The 17,164-nt window shown below is 34.9% G+C and overlaps 1 protein-coding gene across 1 annotated transcript; it reads left to right on the top strand.

Annotated features, from left to right (window-relative positions):
* Window positions 1-3,120: 3,120 nt before the first annotated feature.
* Window positions 3,121-5,203, top strand: LOC134839051 (proline dehydrogenase 1, mitochondrial-like). The gene has a single exon (XM_063854455.1). The coding sequence runs from the start codon at window positions 3,229-3,231 to the stop codon at window positions 5,050-5,052; it is 1,824 nt and encodes a 607-aa protein (XP_063710525.1). The 5' UTR covers window positions 3,121-3,228; the 3' UTR covers window positions 5,053-5,203.
* The last annotated feature ends 11,961 nt before the right edge of the window (window positions 5,204-17,164 follow it).

Here is a 17,164-nt window from a genome sequence, read left to right as displayed (position 1 = left end):
TCTACACAAAGTTATGACCCTTCGGTCGGAATATTTTAAATTTTGATTTTTTCGACGGCTTTTGAATCCTTCGACTTCTCTCGAAAACTTATCTCCCAAATCTTAACATAAAAAGTTTTAGCCATAGGAAAAGTCAGATTTTGGATTTTTTACCGTTTTTTTAAACATTGAATTTTGGGTTTTATGAAGAGAACGCTTTGTAGCAAGCTCCCCTGTAAAAGCAGCTAGGCCCAAATTTTTTGACATGTAAAGTTATCGTCATCGGAAAAGTCAAAATTTTCTTTTTTTTTACCTCTCTCGAGAACTACTTTCTCATATATGAGTTTTTGGGTTCAACTGAAAAGACAGGTTGCGTGAATGTTTTCTGAATAAGCGGCTGCACCCAATTTTTTTAATGCAAAATACTATGATTCTCGGAAATGTCAAGTTTTTTTTATTTGTTGACAGTTTTTTTTTTACTTATCTTGATAGCTATCGGGTCAAATCTGATATCATAGGTTGTTGGAGCCTGTCTGCATAAACGGCAACTCCCATTTTTTTTCAGAAAAGTGTTCGGTCGTTCTCAATCTTTTCGTCCTCAGTTTTATTTTTAGCATCATCGCCCTTTTGACCATCTTTATTGGCCCCAGACGGGCTTTGCACGGTAAACTCAAACATAACATCTTTGACCAACTGCCATCAATTTTTAGCACATACTTTAACCTCGTTCTTTATGTTCAAAAAAATTATACAAATTAGAATAAGTCAAAAGACGTAAAATTATCCTGCCAGAACCAATTAAAGACGCAAAATTATCGGAGTCTTATCGCCCAGTCTCCATTATAAGCCCAATAATGAATTTTTATAGAATTTTTATTCCATATTGCTCTTACAAAGAAAAGCCCTGAAGCTGACCATCAGCACGGCTTTCGTTTCCTCCACTCCACCACTTCAGCTTTATCAACCCTTGAACTTTTTATCAGCAACGGTTTCAATCAACATCGACAAATTGAACGTACTGTGCGGGCTACGTGTGATTTATCCAAAGTATTTGATTTGGTCTGCCATCCAACCTTACTGGAACTTATTCATGGCACCACTATGCCAGATAATTTAACTAAATGGCTTGTAAATTATCTGAGCGGCAGGCAAGCCAAAACATAATTTAGGGGCGCCTTGTCTTCATTTCGGATCGTACGTATAGGTGTCCCCTGAGGTTCTGTCATCAAATCGTCCAATCACGCGACATAAAACATGCCTCTGTTACTTTGACTAATTATTTTAACTCATTGCAAGACTTTAATAGTGTATCGCTCGAATGTTCCTCCACAAAGGCCCTGTAAGTCTTTTTACATCGCAAAACATAGAGTTTAGCTCTGACCCCAAGTTTACGTGTGAAAGACTATTGCCGGTCGCAGAGCTTCGCAAATTTCTTCGTGTTTTTAACCCTTTTCTATTTTTGCCAAACATTGCTAGCGCACAGCAAGCAACGCCATTCGCAGGATATCGTTCCTGAAGGCGCTGTCTGGTTCAAACTGGGGTCCGTCGAAAGAGGCTTAATCAGACCAAACTTGGACCACGCCTGTCCAGCTTCGTCTCACCCTGCGAGTGATTCATTCATAAAATGCAAATTGCAGCTATGCGGATTTGACTGGGTGTACAACGAAGAGCGCCCTTGACCACTTAAATTCAAAGCTCAACTACTTTTTGTCAAAAATCACCACAAACTACCTGTCTTTCAATTCGGCCTCAGGACCTACATAGCAATAAGCCCCTCCAGTTTTACTATACTCACCCCGACCGACCGCCTGGAATGCTTGAAATCTTAAATTCTAATAAAGAGGAGCTTGAACTAATTTTATAAGAAGCAATTGAGTGTGACTCCTTCAACGATTTAAACCACTTAAGAGCGTTCATAAACAGCAGTTTTAAAATTCTTGTGAGAAAAATTCACACCAACTGAGTCCAGGAAGCCATATACGAAACTACCGCCCAACTTTTTTCCCCTCAAAACCCCAGAAGTTTCAAAAACTGAGAAACGACCTTCCCTAGCTCGACTAGGCGCACCCTCGTCCAAGTAAGATCAGGATACAGCCTCTACCTAAATACTTATATGAATAGGATAGACCTAAATGTCCCTTCATACAGTTCCTTCTGCCCTGCTCCCCATTCTGCGTAAAACCTATTTAACTGTCCTCAAATTAGAACAAACTTGACCCCAATCGAGTTTTATCTCCGGCCGACGGAGATTGCATTGTTCCTTGAACTCGGCGAGAGCATGCCTGACGCGCCCCTAAACATCATGCTAAAACAGCAATAACATTACACTGAGACCCCTCCAACCGTGATCGAAGAGGTTTTTCAGCAAACGGCTTTCATGTTGAGAGACGTGTGCCTTATCCACTCAGCCACTCAAGTTAGGACCTGTTCTCGCCGTTGAAAAACTTTCCTATTTAAAAAAAATTGTTTGTTTTTCCTATTTTCTGTCAGCTTGGTTGCCACAGCACGGGTTTCTCATGATTTAAAGAAATTTTTTCTTTTTTCGTAAAATCATCTCCTATATTGGTAAATGACTTATGAGCTATTTAGCTGAAATAAAAAAATTATGTATACTTTTTTGCTTTATGATTTTTTTTGGTGCAATTTTTTGTGTTTTGCCTTTTGTTTTTCCTCTGAAACAATCTTTGCCCTGATACGAGCAGTCTTGACAATATTAGTGGCCTGATTGTTTTCACCTTAGACAATTCGCGCATTCTGGTTTTGATTCGTTCAATATTGTTAATAATAGTTGATGATAGGATAAAAATAGTAAATTGAATCAAATTCAAGCTGTCTAACATGTAATGTCATTTAAAGCATTTGAGATATTTAAGACTCGCCTTTAACGCATTTAAGAATGTTTTTAACCGCGTTTTTCCTGCAACTAGTTTTGTCCTTGGTTTGCTGACAATTGGTTGGAACCAGTTTATACACCGTGTGATATTTCTGGAACAGTCTTTCTCAGACTTAAGTTAAAGTTGTAAAATGGTTGCATCCAATTAAGCGCTTGTCTATAATCAAACGTAACTGATTTTATTTCTTCCTGTTTTTAAAATTTTACTTAATCATCGTTCGTCAGTTGTGTACATACTTAAATGTTCGATAACTACTGAGCAAATTGTTATTTTTCAGATTTAATGATGTGTATAACCAAGGAAGCTCCTGAACGTATTTTTTGTGTTACTTTGTTTAAAACTTGACCTTGTTACCATGTCTTCAAAGCTTCTGAAATGTAGAAATTTAGTAAAAGTATCTTACTTTGGAAACCGATTAGCTGTTCCAATTTTCAGATATAAAACTACAGTTTCAGCTTCCCCTAATGTTGAAAAGAACAAATATAAATCCCCAACTGCTGAATTGTCCAAAACAGGGACTACATTGCGAGTTTTTAAAGAGAAAACTACACCTGAAATTGTATCAGCTTACTTAGTATTCAAGTTGTGCAAAATTAGATTCCTGGTCACAAATAATGAAAAACTGATGAAACTTGGTTACTCAGTTTTGGGTTCGAAATTGTTTGAAAAGTTGATGAAAGTGACTTTTTACGGCCACTTTGTGGGAGGTGAAAATGCAGAGGCGCTGAGACCTCTGATTAGTCGTCTTGAGGCAAACGGAATAGGTGCTATTCTGGATTATGCGGTTGAGAAAGATATTTCTCATGACGCGGCTGTCGAAGCTGAAATGGAATCTTCATTAGCTGAGCAAGAAAAATCTGAAAACACTGGCAGCTTTAGCGTGAAGCACAGTTTGGCACCAGAGGATCAAGAAGAACTTCTGAGTCGCCAGCCACAGTTTTTGGCACATGAAAGCTTCGGCGACCGAAGACAAGATGTAATCAGTGCTAAAACGTACTTTTATGAAGATGAGCGCTCCTGTGACAAAAACGTTGAGATTTTCTTGCAGTGTATCGAAACTGCTTCAAAGTGCGGAGCCTCAGAGGGCTTTGCTGCAATTAAATTGACCAGTCTAGGAAGACCACAGTTCTTGATGGAGCTATCAGAAGTACTGACTAGAACGAGAGAGTTCTTTGATCAAATCAGTGACTCATACCCCGGTGATGTCTTGAAGAGAAGTGTTTCCCAGAATCAGTTCTCTACCGGACTTAGCAAAATGGGTATTGAAGTTTCAATCGATGAAGCAAATAACTGGTTCACGTTCCTAGACGCCAATAAAGACGGAACTTTTGATTTATTGGACTGGACCGAGCTAGTTCACCGTGATAGATCGTTCTCGAAAGTCCTGGTCGCACCAGATCCTGAAACTGGCGAAGTGAAACCGATCCTGAATCACCTGAGTAGCAGTGAAGAAGTTCAAATGAAAAACATGTTGCAGAGATTGGACCTTCTAGCTAAAACAGCGAAAGAACTTGACGTGAAGTTAATGATTGATGCTGAACAGACTTATTTTCAGCCCGCAATTAGTCGCTTGGCGATGGAGTTGATGAAAGTGTACAATGTTGAGAGACCGATCATTTTCAATACTTATCAGTGCTACCTCAAAGAGGCGTTCAACAATATGTCAGTTGATATGGGGTTTGCCCAACGCGAAGGGTTCTATTTTGGCGCTAAATTAGTTCGCGGCGCGTACATGGACTTTGAGAGAAAGCGTGCGAAAGAAATAGGATACGCGGACCCCATTAATTCGACGTACGAGGCTACTACACGGCTGTACGAACGTGTGGTGGGCGAATGTCTTGATGAAATCTCTGCTGGCAAAAAGGTGGCAATGATGGTGGCCTCTCATAACGAGGATTCGATTGAGTTCACAACGGAGCGAATGAAGCAGCTTGGAATAAAGAAGCAGGACAAACAAGTGTACTTTGGACAACTTCTGGGCATGTGTGACAGACTGTCGTTTAAACTGGGCCTGGAAGGTTATCCAGTGTACAAGTATGTGCCCTTCGGTCCAGTGAAAGAAGTTCTACCCTATCTGTCGAGACGTGCTTATGAGAACTCGTCGCTGCTGAGCAATACACAGAAAGAGGCGAAACTGTTAAAAGATGAACTGAAATATAGACTAAAAGGACTTCAGTGAATTTTCATTTGTGATGATAATGCTGTAATATAGAAAAATTGGTCCGGCTCTTTTCTGTCTCTACGGACATTGTGTACAAAATTGTTTTCTTAATTAAACTATAATTACTAAATAAGGGATGAAAAGACTTAACAAATTGTTTTTTGGTCAATTTTTAGTTGCAATAGGCATTCAACATTTTCATTACTCAAGTGTTAGCTGTAACCTGTACCGGATAAGCTAATTTAGAAAGTGATGCAAAAAGAGCAATAGAGTCTCTGATAAAATAATTAGTGATGCTGCAAAATTTCCATGAAACTGAGGGTTGGTTTTCATAGATCCTAAAAAGGAACACCAGTTCCATAAACCAAAAAAAGCTGTCATAAGTTCCAAAAACTATTCTTCCAAAAAAGATCAAAAACTACTAAGCTTTGTAAAAATTCGAGCATTGGTTACCCGAATTTCTGGAACGGTCGTTTGAATAAAATCGATTTCGAGAAATTGAATAAGAACATAGTTATTCCGCAATAGTTATTCAATAAGGCGATTCTTTTCTAGAGGTACTATAGTTATCTGGGAGTGGTTTTCCTGAACTATTATTACTGTGAATGTTTTTGTTTGTTAAATTCTAGTCTTTTTTGTGTACTGATAAAATTTATTTTTTGGTTCTCTATATTTCTGTGGTTTGTTCTGATTATCTTGTTGTTTTTGTCTACATTCAGCGATGATATGTCTATGACTACGGCAATAGTTACACCACTTTTTGAATGATGGTTTACCCCAAAAATTTGGGGTTTTCGCGTAAATATATAAAATTTGAGTGATTTTTTCAGCTAGTTCAGTGTCGGAGTCAACAATGTTATTTAATTGTGAAGTAGTTGTATGGATGTTGTTTACGTATTGTAATTTTAAATTTTCTGTTTCTTCCCATTTCATAGTGATTTCAACTTCTTCTAGTTTGTCTACTAGTTTTCGGAAATCCATATTAGGTTCTTGAATTGAAGATGGATGTGAAGCTCTCTTTTTTATCGCTACTTTGGTAATTGTGCTGTTGGAGTCATCATTACGACTTCTGTCATTTTTGTATTTTTATAATCATGCGTATTAAAGGAAAATGCTTTTCTCACGAATATTTCAATTCTTACTGCAAATTGTTTTATTAGTGAGTCTACGGATTTCGTTGCATAGAACTCTTTGATGTTGTGTATTTTTTTCAGAGTCGAACATTTTTGAAAATTCTTGTGTGAATCTTTTCCAGTCTGATTTAATGTCTATAGGCAAAACTGAAACCATTTTTGGGCTGCGCTATCAAGTGTGGTCTGGATTAGAGCTGTGTCTCTATCTTTCCAATTTTGATGAAGTGGCGTATTTACTGGTCAGGTCCTATATTTAACAAGTTAGCTGTGACTGCGTTCAAATAATCTTCTTCTGAGTATTCAGGATCTGTTCCTCTAAATACCACTAGTGGTTTATTAGTAGATATAGAAGATCCACCCATAAGGTATGGATTCATAGTCATTTGTAGTGATTCTGCGGCATTTGGTATTTGAGAAAATGTGTAAGTTGTGTTTTTTGTAATTTCATGTAGATAAAATGGTAATGGGATTTCGTTTTGCGTTTCAGTTGGTTAATAACTTTGTGTATTTGTTGATTTTTGTGAATGAAAGTTATTATTATATGATGCTGAGTTTTGTCTTGTTTGTCATGGTTGATCAAAATTCTAATTATTGCTTTGTTGATTTGTGCTAAATCGTTGTTGATTTTGGCTATAATAATCTTTATCTTCTAAATAATCTGGTTGATTCCTTGTAAGATGTTTATTAGTCATGTTTTTACTTTGTTCGAAGAACGGATAGTATTCGCTACGATCCACTGTAGCTCGTGGTTGATCGTTGAAAAATACTTACTGAGAGGCTTGTTGTGATACTTTGTGATTCCAGTTTTGTGCTTGTGATTGATTTTGACTGTTCATATAGGAGGTTTTGTCATTTTTTTTTGCAAAAAAGTTGTAGTTATGATCTGAAAAAGTGTTTCTATTAGACGTTTTTTGTTTACTTGCTTGTCGTGATGTCGTTGCTGGCCTAAATATTTGATAATCCATTTGTGAGTATTTTTGAGTAACAGAAGGTTTTACTGTAGATTGTATAGTTGTTTGTGGAAATGCGGTATTTTTGTTTTGTGGAATTGTAAGTGTAGGATGGATGGGGAAATGCTTTGTTGTGTTGTTGTTGGCATTGTTTCAACTATTTTTTCATTAATGAAATGCGATGGGGTTTGAAAATTTTGTTGTGTACCATTTTTTTTTCAATTTGAATTTTCTTGTGTATTGATGAATGTGGAGTTTAAACTATTATTTCGTGTTCAATCAGTAAACATTGCAGTATAATTTAACGGTGTTGCATCAACAGTAAAAGGAGTTATTCTAACATAGTCTTCATCTACAGTGATTGCTGTTATGGACAAAAAATCATTTAGAAACCATGCTAAGATTCTTTGTAAATCATGTTTGACATTTTGTGAGATTTCGTTACTAAATTTCTTGTCTTACAGTTGAGTGTCGAAATTATTGAGGCGGTGACTCATTTTGTGTTTCGTTTAATTCTAATATAGAGAGATAGCTATAAATGAATGAAAAAATATCATTCGTGAATATTGAATTTGCTCTTTGTGAATTTTGGTGTTGTTTATTTTTATATAGTCTGTTCTGTGAAAACTTTATCTTTATCATCTATCTATATTTGATATGTATTCTATATCTATATCATCTGTTTGTATTTGATATGTAGGGTGATTTGATTGTGGTGATTGGCTTCGATTGTGAAAATACCGTAATATGATGTTATATTACATATACCTTTGAGATAGTGGTCAAGGATTTGTCGTTTTATTCTTATTTCAGAAAATTCTTGTTTATATGGGCTATTTCCTTTTTCGAATAAATTTACAATTAAGTTGTGACAAAATTGTACTTGTCTTCGGGCGTGATCACTTTGTGGTTGTATGAAAAATGAAAGCATCGAGTTATCATTGAGGTTTTCGTTTTTTTTTGGATCATTTTTTATATTGTAGAACTGTTAAAGTGTAACATTCAATATGCCTTATTGGTTGGTTCCAATTATATAGGCGTAATTATATAGGCAAAAAAAATCATTTATAAACCATGCTAAGATTCTTTGTAAATCATGTTTGACATTTTGTGAGATTTCGTTACTAAATTTCTTGTCTTACAGTTGAGTGTCGAAATGATTGAGGCGGTGACTCATTTTGTGTTTTTGTTTTAATTCTAATATAGAGAGATAGCTATAAATAAATGAAAAAATATCATTCGTGAATATTGAATTTGCTCTTTGTGAATTTTGGTGTTGTTTATTTTTATATAGTCTGTTCTGTTAATATATGACTTTTTTATTCTGCGTTTTTCTTTAATTGATGATGGTGTTGTAGCTTCTGAGTCGGAAAAATATATTTGGTCTCCTGTTGGGTTATTCTTGTTTATTGAATCTTTCAAGTCTTGAAGTTCCTGTATTGTGTTTGTTTCTGATTCTGAGACTGCGTTTCATCTTTTTAAAAATCTTTTTTTGATTTTTTGCTTTTGTAATTGTCTTTTTTTTCGTGTTTTTTTTTTGACTTACTATACCCTATTGTTTGTCTGTGCGGGGTGATTACAAGATCATATCTGTCGTTTTTAATTAAACAATTATGTAATATGATTGTTTGTTTACTGCCTAGATTATCTCTTGATATAAGGTTTAGGATGATGGATGCAATACTTGGGGTTAGAGTTTTTATTTTCCTAACAGTTAGTTCTTTTGGTTGACGGGTTTGAGAGAGAGAGAGTATATCAATTCGTGAGAATGATTTATTACTTTCTCGTGACTAGGTTTTAATTTATGAATTACTTAATTAATTTTACCTAGGGGTTGTGATTTGTGATCAAGGGTTGGTTGGAGAATAGTAAATCAACCCACAAGGTTCAGGTGTAATTAGAACACAGGTAGATCGTCAGGTACTTTTTTATGACTTACTAATATTTTAAGGTTTTAGCCTGGGTCAACTAAGAGGAAAGGCTCAAGTGAAGGATGAGTAACCGCAAATCTTCACTGTCTATCTTAATTAAAATGGTTAGTTTTTCAAAAATTTCTATTTGTCCTGGGTCGTTTATAAGAGTTGGGGAGTGAATCGACGTTTCAGGTCGTTAGACAGTTTTTTTAAATTATGGGATGGGGAGAACAAAACTGTTTTGATTTGATCCAAGGGAAGCCTTAATGATCAGTAATTAAATAAGATATTTTTAGTTTTAAGTGAAAATAAAGATCCAAGGAAAGCCTTGATGATCTGTTTGTGAAACAAATGTGAATTATGGAAAAGCATAGATGAGTTTTGATAAGTTTTAATGTGAGGTGTAAGAAGATTACAAGTTAATGTTTAGATGATAATAGTTTTTCGAATTGCTGTTACGTTTTAGGTGATGAAGCTGAGATGAGAAAAAGATGATGTCTGTGAATTCATGAAACTAATAATGAATTTTATTACTAATTAATATTTGTACTTTTTTATTCAATAATTTATTTATGCAAAAGTTTTGATTTACTGCAGATTTTGGGGGAAACGACTTGTGTTCTTTTTATCAGTCCTGATTGTTTGAATAGTAGGCTTATCACCAAATGGGTTGTTGAAGAGTTATTATTCAAATAACTTTCATGTCAATAAATGAAAATTTAAATTTGCTGCATGAAGTATTCAAATTAGAAGAACCTGTTCCGGTTTCGGTCGTACTATCATGCAGTAGATTGGCCCATTTCCTGATCGTTGTTCACGGCTTGATCTTGGTCTTCTTGCAATATCTAGTATTTCTTGTATAGTTTGAAAATTTGGCGTAGATTTATTGAGACGTAGAGACATTTCTATTAAAATGTCTATTTCATCTAACATTTTTGCCATTTTGCAATTGCCTAGTTCGAAGTTTTATTGTCCAATTCTAATTTAGTCAAGGTCTTGTTTGAGGCTTTTGGTCAAACCAGATGAGTTAAGACCTTTGGCCTGTACTCATAGAGTAATTTCAGATAAGGAACACCGTCTGTTCGTTACGCTGTCTTTTTTTTGGTCGGATAGATTCGTGCAACTTCTTAGTCTAATACCGATCTTAATCTTACACGTAAATCTTACACGTGAGAATGATTTATTACTTTCTCGTGACTAGGTTTTAATTTATGAATTACTTAATTAATCTTACCTAGGGGTTGTGATTTGTGATCAAGGGTTGGTTGGAGAATAGTAAATCAACCCACAAGGTTCAGGTGTAATTAGAACACAGGTAGATCGTCAGGTACTTTTTTATGACTTACTAATATTTTAAGGTTTTAGCCTGGGTCAACTAAGAGGAAAGGCTCAAGTGAAGGATGAGTAACCGCAAATCTTCACTGTCTATCTTAATTAAAATGGTTAGTTTTTCAAAAATTTCTATTTGTCCTGGGTCGTTTATAAGAGTTGGGGAGTGAATCGACGTTTCAGGTCGTTAGACAGTTTTTTTAAATTATGGGATGGGGAGAACAAAACTGTTTTGATTTGATTCAAGGGAAGCCTTGATGATCAGTAATTAAATAAGATATTTTTAGTTTTAAGTGAAAATAAAGATCCAAGGAAAGCCTTGATGATCTGTTTGTGAAACAAATGTGAATTATGGAAAAGCATAGATGAGTTTTGATAAGTTTTAATGTGAGGTGTAAGAAGATTACAAGTTAATGTTTAGATGATAATAGTTTTTCGAATTGCTGTTACGTTTTAGGTGATAAAGCTGAGATGAGAAAAAGATGATGTCTGTGAATTCATGAAACTAACAATGATTTTTATTACTAATTAATTTATGTACTTTTTTCTTCAATAATTTATTTATGCAAAAGTTTTGATTTACTGCAGATTTTTGGGGAAACGACCTGTGTTCTTTTTATCAGTCCTGATTGTTTGAATAGTAGGCTTATCACCAAATGGGTTGTTGAAGAGTTATGATTCAAATAACTTTATGTCAATAAATGAAAATTTAAATTTGCTGCATGAAGAATTCAAATTAGAAGAAATTGTTCCGGTTTCCGTCGTACTATCATGCAGTAGATTGGCCCATTTCCTGATCGTTGTTCACGGCTTGATCTTGGTCTTCTTGCAATATCTAGTATTTCTTGTATAGTTTGAAAAATTGGCGTAGATTTATTGAGACGTAGAGACATTTCTATTAAAATGTCTATTTCATCTAACATTTTTGCCATTTTGCAATTGCCTAGTTCCAAGTTTTATTGTCCAATTCTAATTTAGTCAAGGTCTTGTTTGAGGCTTTTGGTCGAACCAGATGAGTTATGACCTTTGGCCTGTACTCATAGAGTAATTTCAGATAAGGAACACCGTCTGTTCGTTACGCTGTCTTATTTTTGGTCGGATAGATTCGTGCAACTTCTTAGTCTAATGCCGATCTGAGTCTTACACGTATATCTTCCAGTCTCAGTAGATCTAGTGTATACTGGTTATGCGAGTTAGTTGCCAGAAGGAGATCAACTGTATTCTAAGTTAAAAATTAAAAACTTCGCAAAAATTACAAACTAACAAAAATGACGAAATAGTTGAGTTCGAGATTTTCTCAGCTGACAAACTTGGATTCTTCAACGAGCCAATTTTACAGTCTTTTAAAAATCACTTACATCTATGACGCTTGAAGTTCTAAGCTTAAAACCCAAAAAATTATGTCACCTGCGATTTTATTGGGGGCTTGAAAAGTGCCAGTTTAGGATTTTTAACGCTCGACTTCTGTCCCATTAAAGCGTAATTGGCGGTTAAACTTTTACCAAATGATGAGAAACGGGTAAATTCGTCTTTTCAATTTCAACGTTACTAAACGAACAACTATCACGTTATACTGTACTTAGCTTTTGGTAAGTAAAGTATAACGTGACGGGTCTGATCTATACAGTAAAAATAATTGTGCGAAAATACACAAAAATTTTCAAGCTTGCTTACGTGTATTGCACTTTGTTGAAGGTAGGGCTATTCTCAAGTTGGAAGGACTGAATGATGGAAAATTTTTAACCAATCAGAATTGTTAGATGTTCCCATTCGCTAAAAGGTTTTTGCACAAAATCTATGTCAAAATTAACAGAAGTGAATTTCAGCAGTACAGCCAACTTTCCCATAAGTTCATAGACATTACAAATCATCATTTAACGTTTATTTACGAAAACCAAACATAGCCAACAGACAGTTGGAAAAGAAACAACAAACACAAGAAAACAAGTGTACTGAATTGTTTTTCGATAGAGCGGACGCATTTTAACAAAAGTTCACAGAAACATCCGATCCTGCCAAGGTTCGCACCCTTTTATTTTGCTGCGGGTCTCCTTCCCCACCTCTACACTACAGATCCATGATACTTTATAGCTAAAAAGCTACCAGAGGCCCAGCTGAAGCTGGAGATGCCTGTTAGATACTTTTTGAATTAGTTGTACTGATGTGGGATGAAGTAGCTTATTTAATTTATGCATTGAGTTTCACCCAAACCCTTGGTTGTTGCTCTATTAAAAAATGAGTGAAAAATTTTGTAATTGTAGAGTTTTCCCAGAAATCTTGCTCTAACTTTAATGCGTAGCAGTTTATGCACGGAGGCTTCTTACAACCTGTTGCCTTGATTACATATTTGATATCATACTGAGTTGTTTTCGAGAAATAAAATTTAAAACGGTCAAGGAATCAAAAAATAGACGATTTTCAAATAACAGTCAAATAACAAATTTCAAATAACAGTCAAAAATTCGACTTTTCCACGGTCCGAGATTCATAACTTTCTGTGTAAAAGAAGATGGGCAAAACCACTTATGCAGGCGAGCTTCCCGCAACCCGTTCTACCAATTGAAACCAAAATCTCAGATTTGGAAGGGTACTTTTCGAGAAAAGTAAGATTCAAAAAACGATCATAAAAGCGAAAATTTGACTTTTCGGAGAGAAATAACTTTTTGCGTAAGCAAATTCAGACGTAAACTTTAGTGCAGCGGAGCTTACCATAACCCTTTCTACTAATTGAAACCAAAAACTCCGATTTCGGAGGGTAGTTTTTGAGGGAAATCGAAAATAGTTGAAAAAACGGTCAAAAAACAAAAATTATACTTTTCGGAGGGTCAAAACTTTTGTGTAAAAAAAAATAAAGCGTAAAAATTAATTAGAGAATTATCATTGAAACCAAAACCTCAGATTTGGGAGGGTAGTTTTCAAGAAAAATAGAACAAAAATTGAAAAAAGTCAGAAAAACGAAAATTTGGTTTTTCGGAGCATGATTACTTTTTGTCTGAAAAAATTAGTCGTAATCGTTTAAACAGCTGAGCTTCCCACAATCCTTAAAACTCATTTAAACGAAAACCTGAGACTTGGAAAGGTAGTTTTCGAGCAAAATCGAGAAGTTTGAGAAAACGGTCAAAAAATCAAAAATTCTACTTTTCGGAGGGTCAAAATTTTTGTGTAAAAAATTAGGGCGTAAACATTTATTTAGAGGAATTTCCCACAGCTCATTTTAATCATTGAAACCAAAGCCTTAGATTTGGGAGGATAATTTTCCAGAAAAATTGAAAAAAAATTTAAAAAAATCAGAAAAAAGAAAATTTGGTTTTTCGGAGCATGATAACTTTTTGTCTGAAAAAATTAGTCGTAATCGTTTAGACAGCGGAGCTTCCTAAAACCCTTTAATTTCATTTATACTAAAACGTCATAATTGGAAAGGTAACTTTCGAGCAAAATCGAGAAGTTTGAAAAAATGGTCAAAAAATCGAATATTTGACTTTTCGAAGGGTCATAACTTTTTGCGTGAAAAAATTTAGGGGTAATCATTTAAGCAGATGAGCTTCTCATAACCCATTCTACTCATTGAAAACAAAACCTCAGATTTCGGAGGGTAGTTTTCGAGAAAAAATGAAGAAAAAAAAACATTTGAAAAACGGTCAAAAAATCAAAAATTTGACTTTTCGGAGTGTCATAACTTTTTTAAAAAATTGTGGCGTAATTGTTTAAGCAGCGGAGCTCCTCACAACCCGTTCGTTCGATTGAAAATAAAATATCAGTTTTGGGAGGGTAGTTTTTGAGAAAAGTGTAAAAATTTCAAAAAACGGTACGAAAAATCGTAAGTTTGAATTTCAGATAAGGTACACTGTCTGATCGTCACGGTGTCTTATTTTTGGTCGGATAGATTCGTGCAACTTCTTAGTCTAATACCAATCTTAATCTCACTCTTATATCTCCTAGTCTCAATAGATCTAGTGTATACTGTTTTGCGCGAGTTAGTTCTTGGAGTTTATCCAGAAGGAGAACAACTGTATTCTATGATTTATTCAAATTGTTGTGGTGCTGAAACTACAAGTAGTTTCAGCACTTACAAATAAGTGTCAATGTTAGAGATGGAATACGATTGGTTAATTAGTAATATTTTTTAGAGGTAATCTATCAATAATATAATTGATTTATAAATACTTGTTTAGAACTGGTTCCAAGATACATCTCAACGTATTCATCAATTGACCATGTCTCAAAAATCTTTCCATTTATTGCACTTTTTGGGTTAAAAACTTGGCTATGGGACACATAGACTAATTTAACGGCGTGGATTAAAATCAATTCAAATTTAAATACTGCTGCTGACAAATTGGCCCAGAAGCAATTTCTATGCTGCGACAACAGATGCCCCTGGGTTCGCATCAGGATAGCTTCTACGGCACCCTTTTTTCCTAACGGTCAGCTTTTTTCCTAATTCAGGATCAACTTTCAATCTTTCTTTATGAACCAGGAAACCCAATACACAATTTTTTGAATTTTTTCGGGCAAGAAATTCTTGTGACTTCTGTAATTTTTATTTGGTTAATTTTGCACGAGTTTTAAGAAATCAACTATTTGAGCTTCATTTCTTATTATTTTTTTGAAAATTTTCATCTGATCAGCTAACTATTGAAAAAAATGGTTTCGTTAAGTGCGCTTTTTGATCTAAAAAAGAGTTGGTAAGTTGTTTAGAGTTTTGAAAAGGCTAGTTCTTCATATGCTGTTTTGTTTTATTTCTATTTCGCCTTTTGAAACGACAATAGTGGTCATACTACATCAATTAACCTTACATTTAAAAAATTATGGTCAAATATTGCAAAAATTTAAAATTTCGCAAAATTACAAACTAACAAAAATGACGATATAGTTGAGCTCGAGGAGATTTTATCAGCAGACAAACTTGGATTCTTTCACGAGCCAATTTTACAGTTTTTAAAAATCACTAACACCCATGACGCTTGAAGTCCTGAGCTTAAAACCAAAAAACTATGTCACCTCCGATTCTATTGGGGGCTTGAAAAGTGCCAGTTTAGATTTTTTTTGCGCGACTTCTGTCCCATTAAAGCGTAATTGGCGGTTAAACTTTCACCAAATGATGAGAAACGGGTAAATTCGTCTTTTCAATTTGAACGTTACTAAAGGCACCACTATCACGTTATACTTTACTTAGCATCTGGTAGGGTAAAATGAAGAAACAAAACATTAGGAAATCAAATGAAAATAGACGGACTGATCATTACAGTAAACTTAATTGTGCGAAAATACACAAAAAACTTCAAGCTTGTTTACGTGTATTGCAATTTGTTGAGGGCAGGGCTATTCTCAAGATAGAAGGACTGAATGATGGAAAATTTTTAACCAATAGGAATTGTGAGATGTTCCAATTCGCTAAAAAGTTTTTGCACAAAATCTAAGTCAAAATTAACAGAAATAAATTTCAGCAGTACAACCAACTTTCCCATAAGTTCATAGACATTACAAATCGTCATTTACCGTTTATTTACTAAAAGCAAACATAGCCAACAGACAATAAGAAAAGAGTCAACAAACACAAAAAAAAACAAGTCGACTGAATTGTTTTTCGAAAAGTCTCGTTTCGAATTTCAAAAAAAAATCGATAGCCTAAAAGCTTTTTGAATTTCTGGAACAATTTATAAACACAGAGGCGAAGTTGCACTTCGCATGCACAAGCAAAAATATGACCGATAACGCAACTGGGAAAACCTGGAAAGTGAATGTGTAAAACTTTGAGTCTACAAAATTTCTCAAGTGACGCACGCCAATTATGAGTCTACATAATTGCGAAGTGACGCAAGCCAATTATGACGCTTTAGCAGTACCAGTCAGTTTGAAAAAAAAATTTACCAACTAACATGCCTCATATTATAGAGCGGACGCATTTCAACTAGTATATGAAAAAAAAGTTCACAAAAACATCCGATCCCACCCAGGTTTGCAACCTTTCATTTTGCTGCGGGCCTCCTTCCCTACCTCTACACTACAGATCCATGATACTTTATTGCTAAAAAGCTACCAGAGGCCCACCTAAAGCTTGAGATGCCTGTTAGATACTTTTTGAATTTGTTGTACTGATGTGGGATGAAGTAGCTTATTTCAAAAATGTATGCATTGAGCTTCACGCAAAACCTTGGTTGCTGCTCTGCAAAAAAAAAAGAGTTTATTTAGAGCAACAACTCTTGGAGAGGGTAGTTTTCGAGAAAAATGAAAAAAAATTTGAAAAAAAAACGATCAAAAAATCAAAATTTTGACTTTTCGGAGGGTCATAACTTTAGGTGTAAAAAAAGGGGGTTATTGATTAAGCAACGGAGCTCCTCACAACCCGTCCGTTCGATTGAAACTAAAATATCGAATTTGGGAGGGTATTTTTTGAGAAAAGTGTAAAAGTTTCAAAAAACGGTACGAAAAATCGTAAGTTTGACTTTTCTGAGGGTCATAACTTTTTGTGTGAAAAAATTGGAGCGTAACCGCTGACAAAGAGGAGCTCCCCACAACCCGTCTGTTCGATTGAAACCAAAACCTCAGATTTGGGAGGGTGGTTTTCAAGAAAAATAGAAAAAAAATTGAAAAGCCAGAAAAACGAAAATTTGGTTTTTCGGAGCATGATAACTTTTTGTCTGAAAAAATTAGTCGTAATCGTTTAAACAGCTGAGCTTTCCACAACCCTTAAAACTCATTTAAACCAAAACCTAAGACTTGGAAAGGTAGTTTTCGAGCAAATTCGAGAAGTTTGAAAAAACGGTCAAAAATCGAAAATTTGTTTTTTCGAAGGGTCATAACT

The sequence above is a fragment of the Symsagittifera roscoffensis genome, chromosome 2 (assembly GCF_963678635.1).
Source record: "Symsagittifera roscoffensis chromosome 2, txSymRosc1.1, whole genome shotgun sequence".
NCBI classification, from domain to species: Eukaryota; Metazoa; Xenacoelomorpha; order Acoela; family Convolutidae; genus Symsagittifera; species Symsagittifera roscoffensis.
The sequence above is the reverse complement of the archived record's forward strand: the minus strand, read 5'-3'. Positions and strand labels throughout refer to the sequence as shown.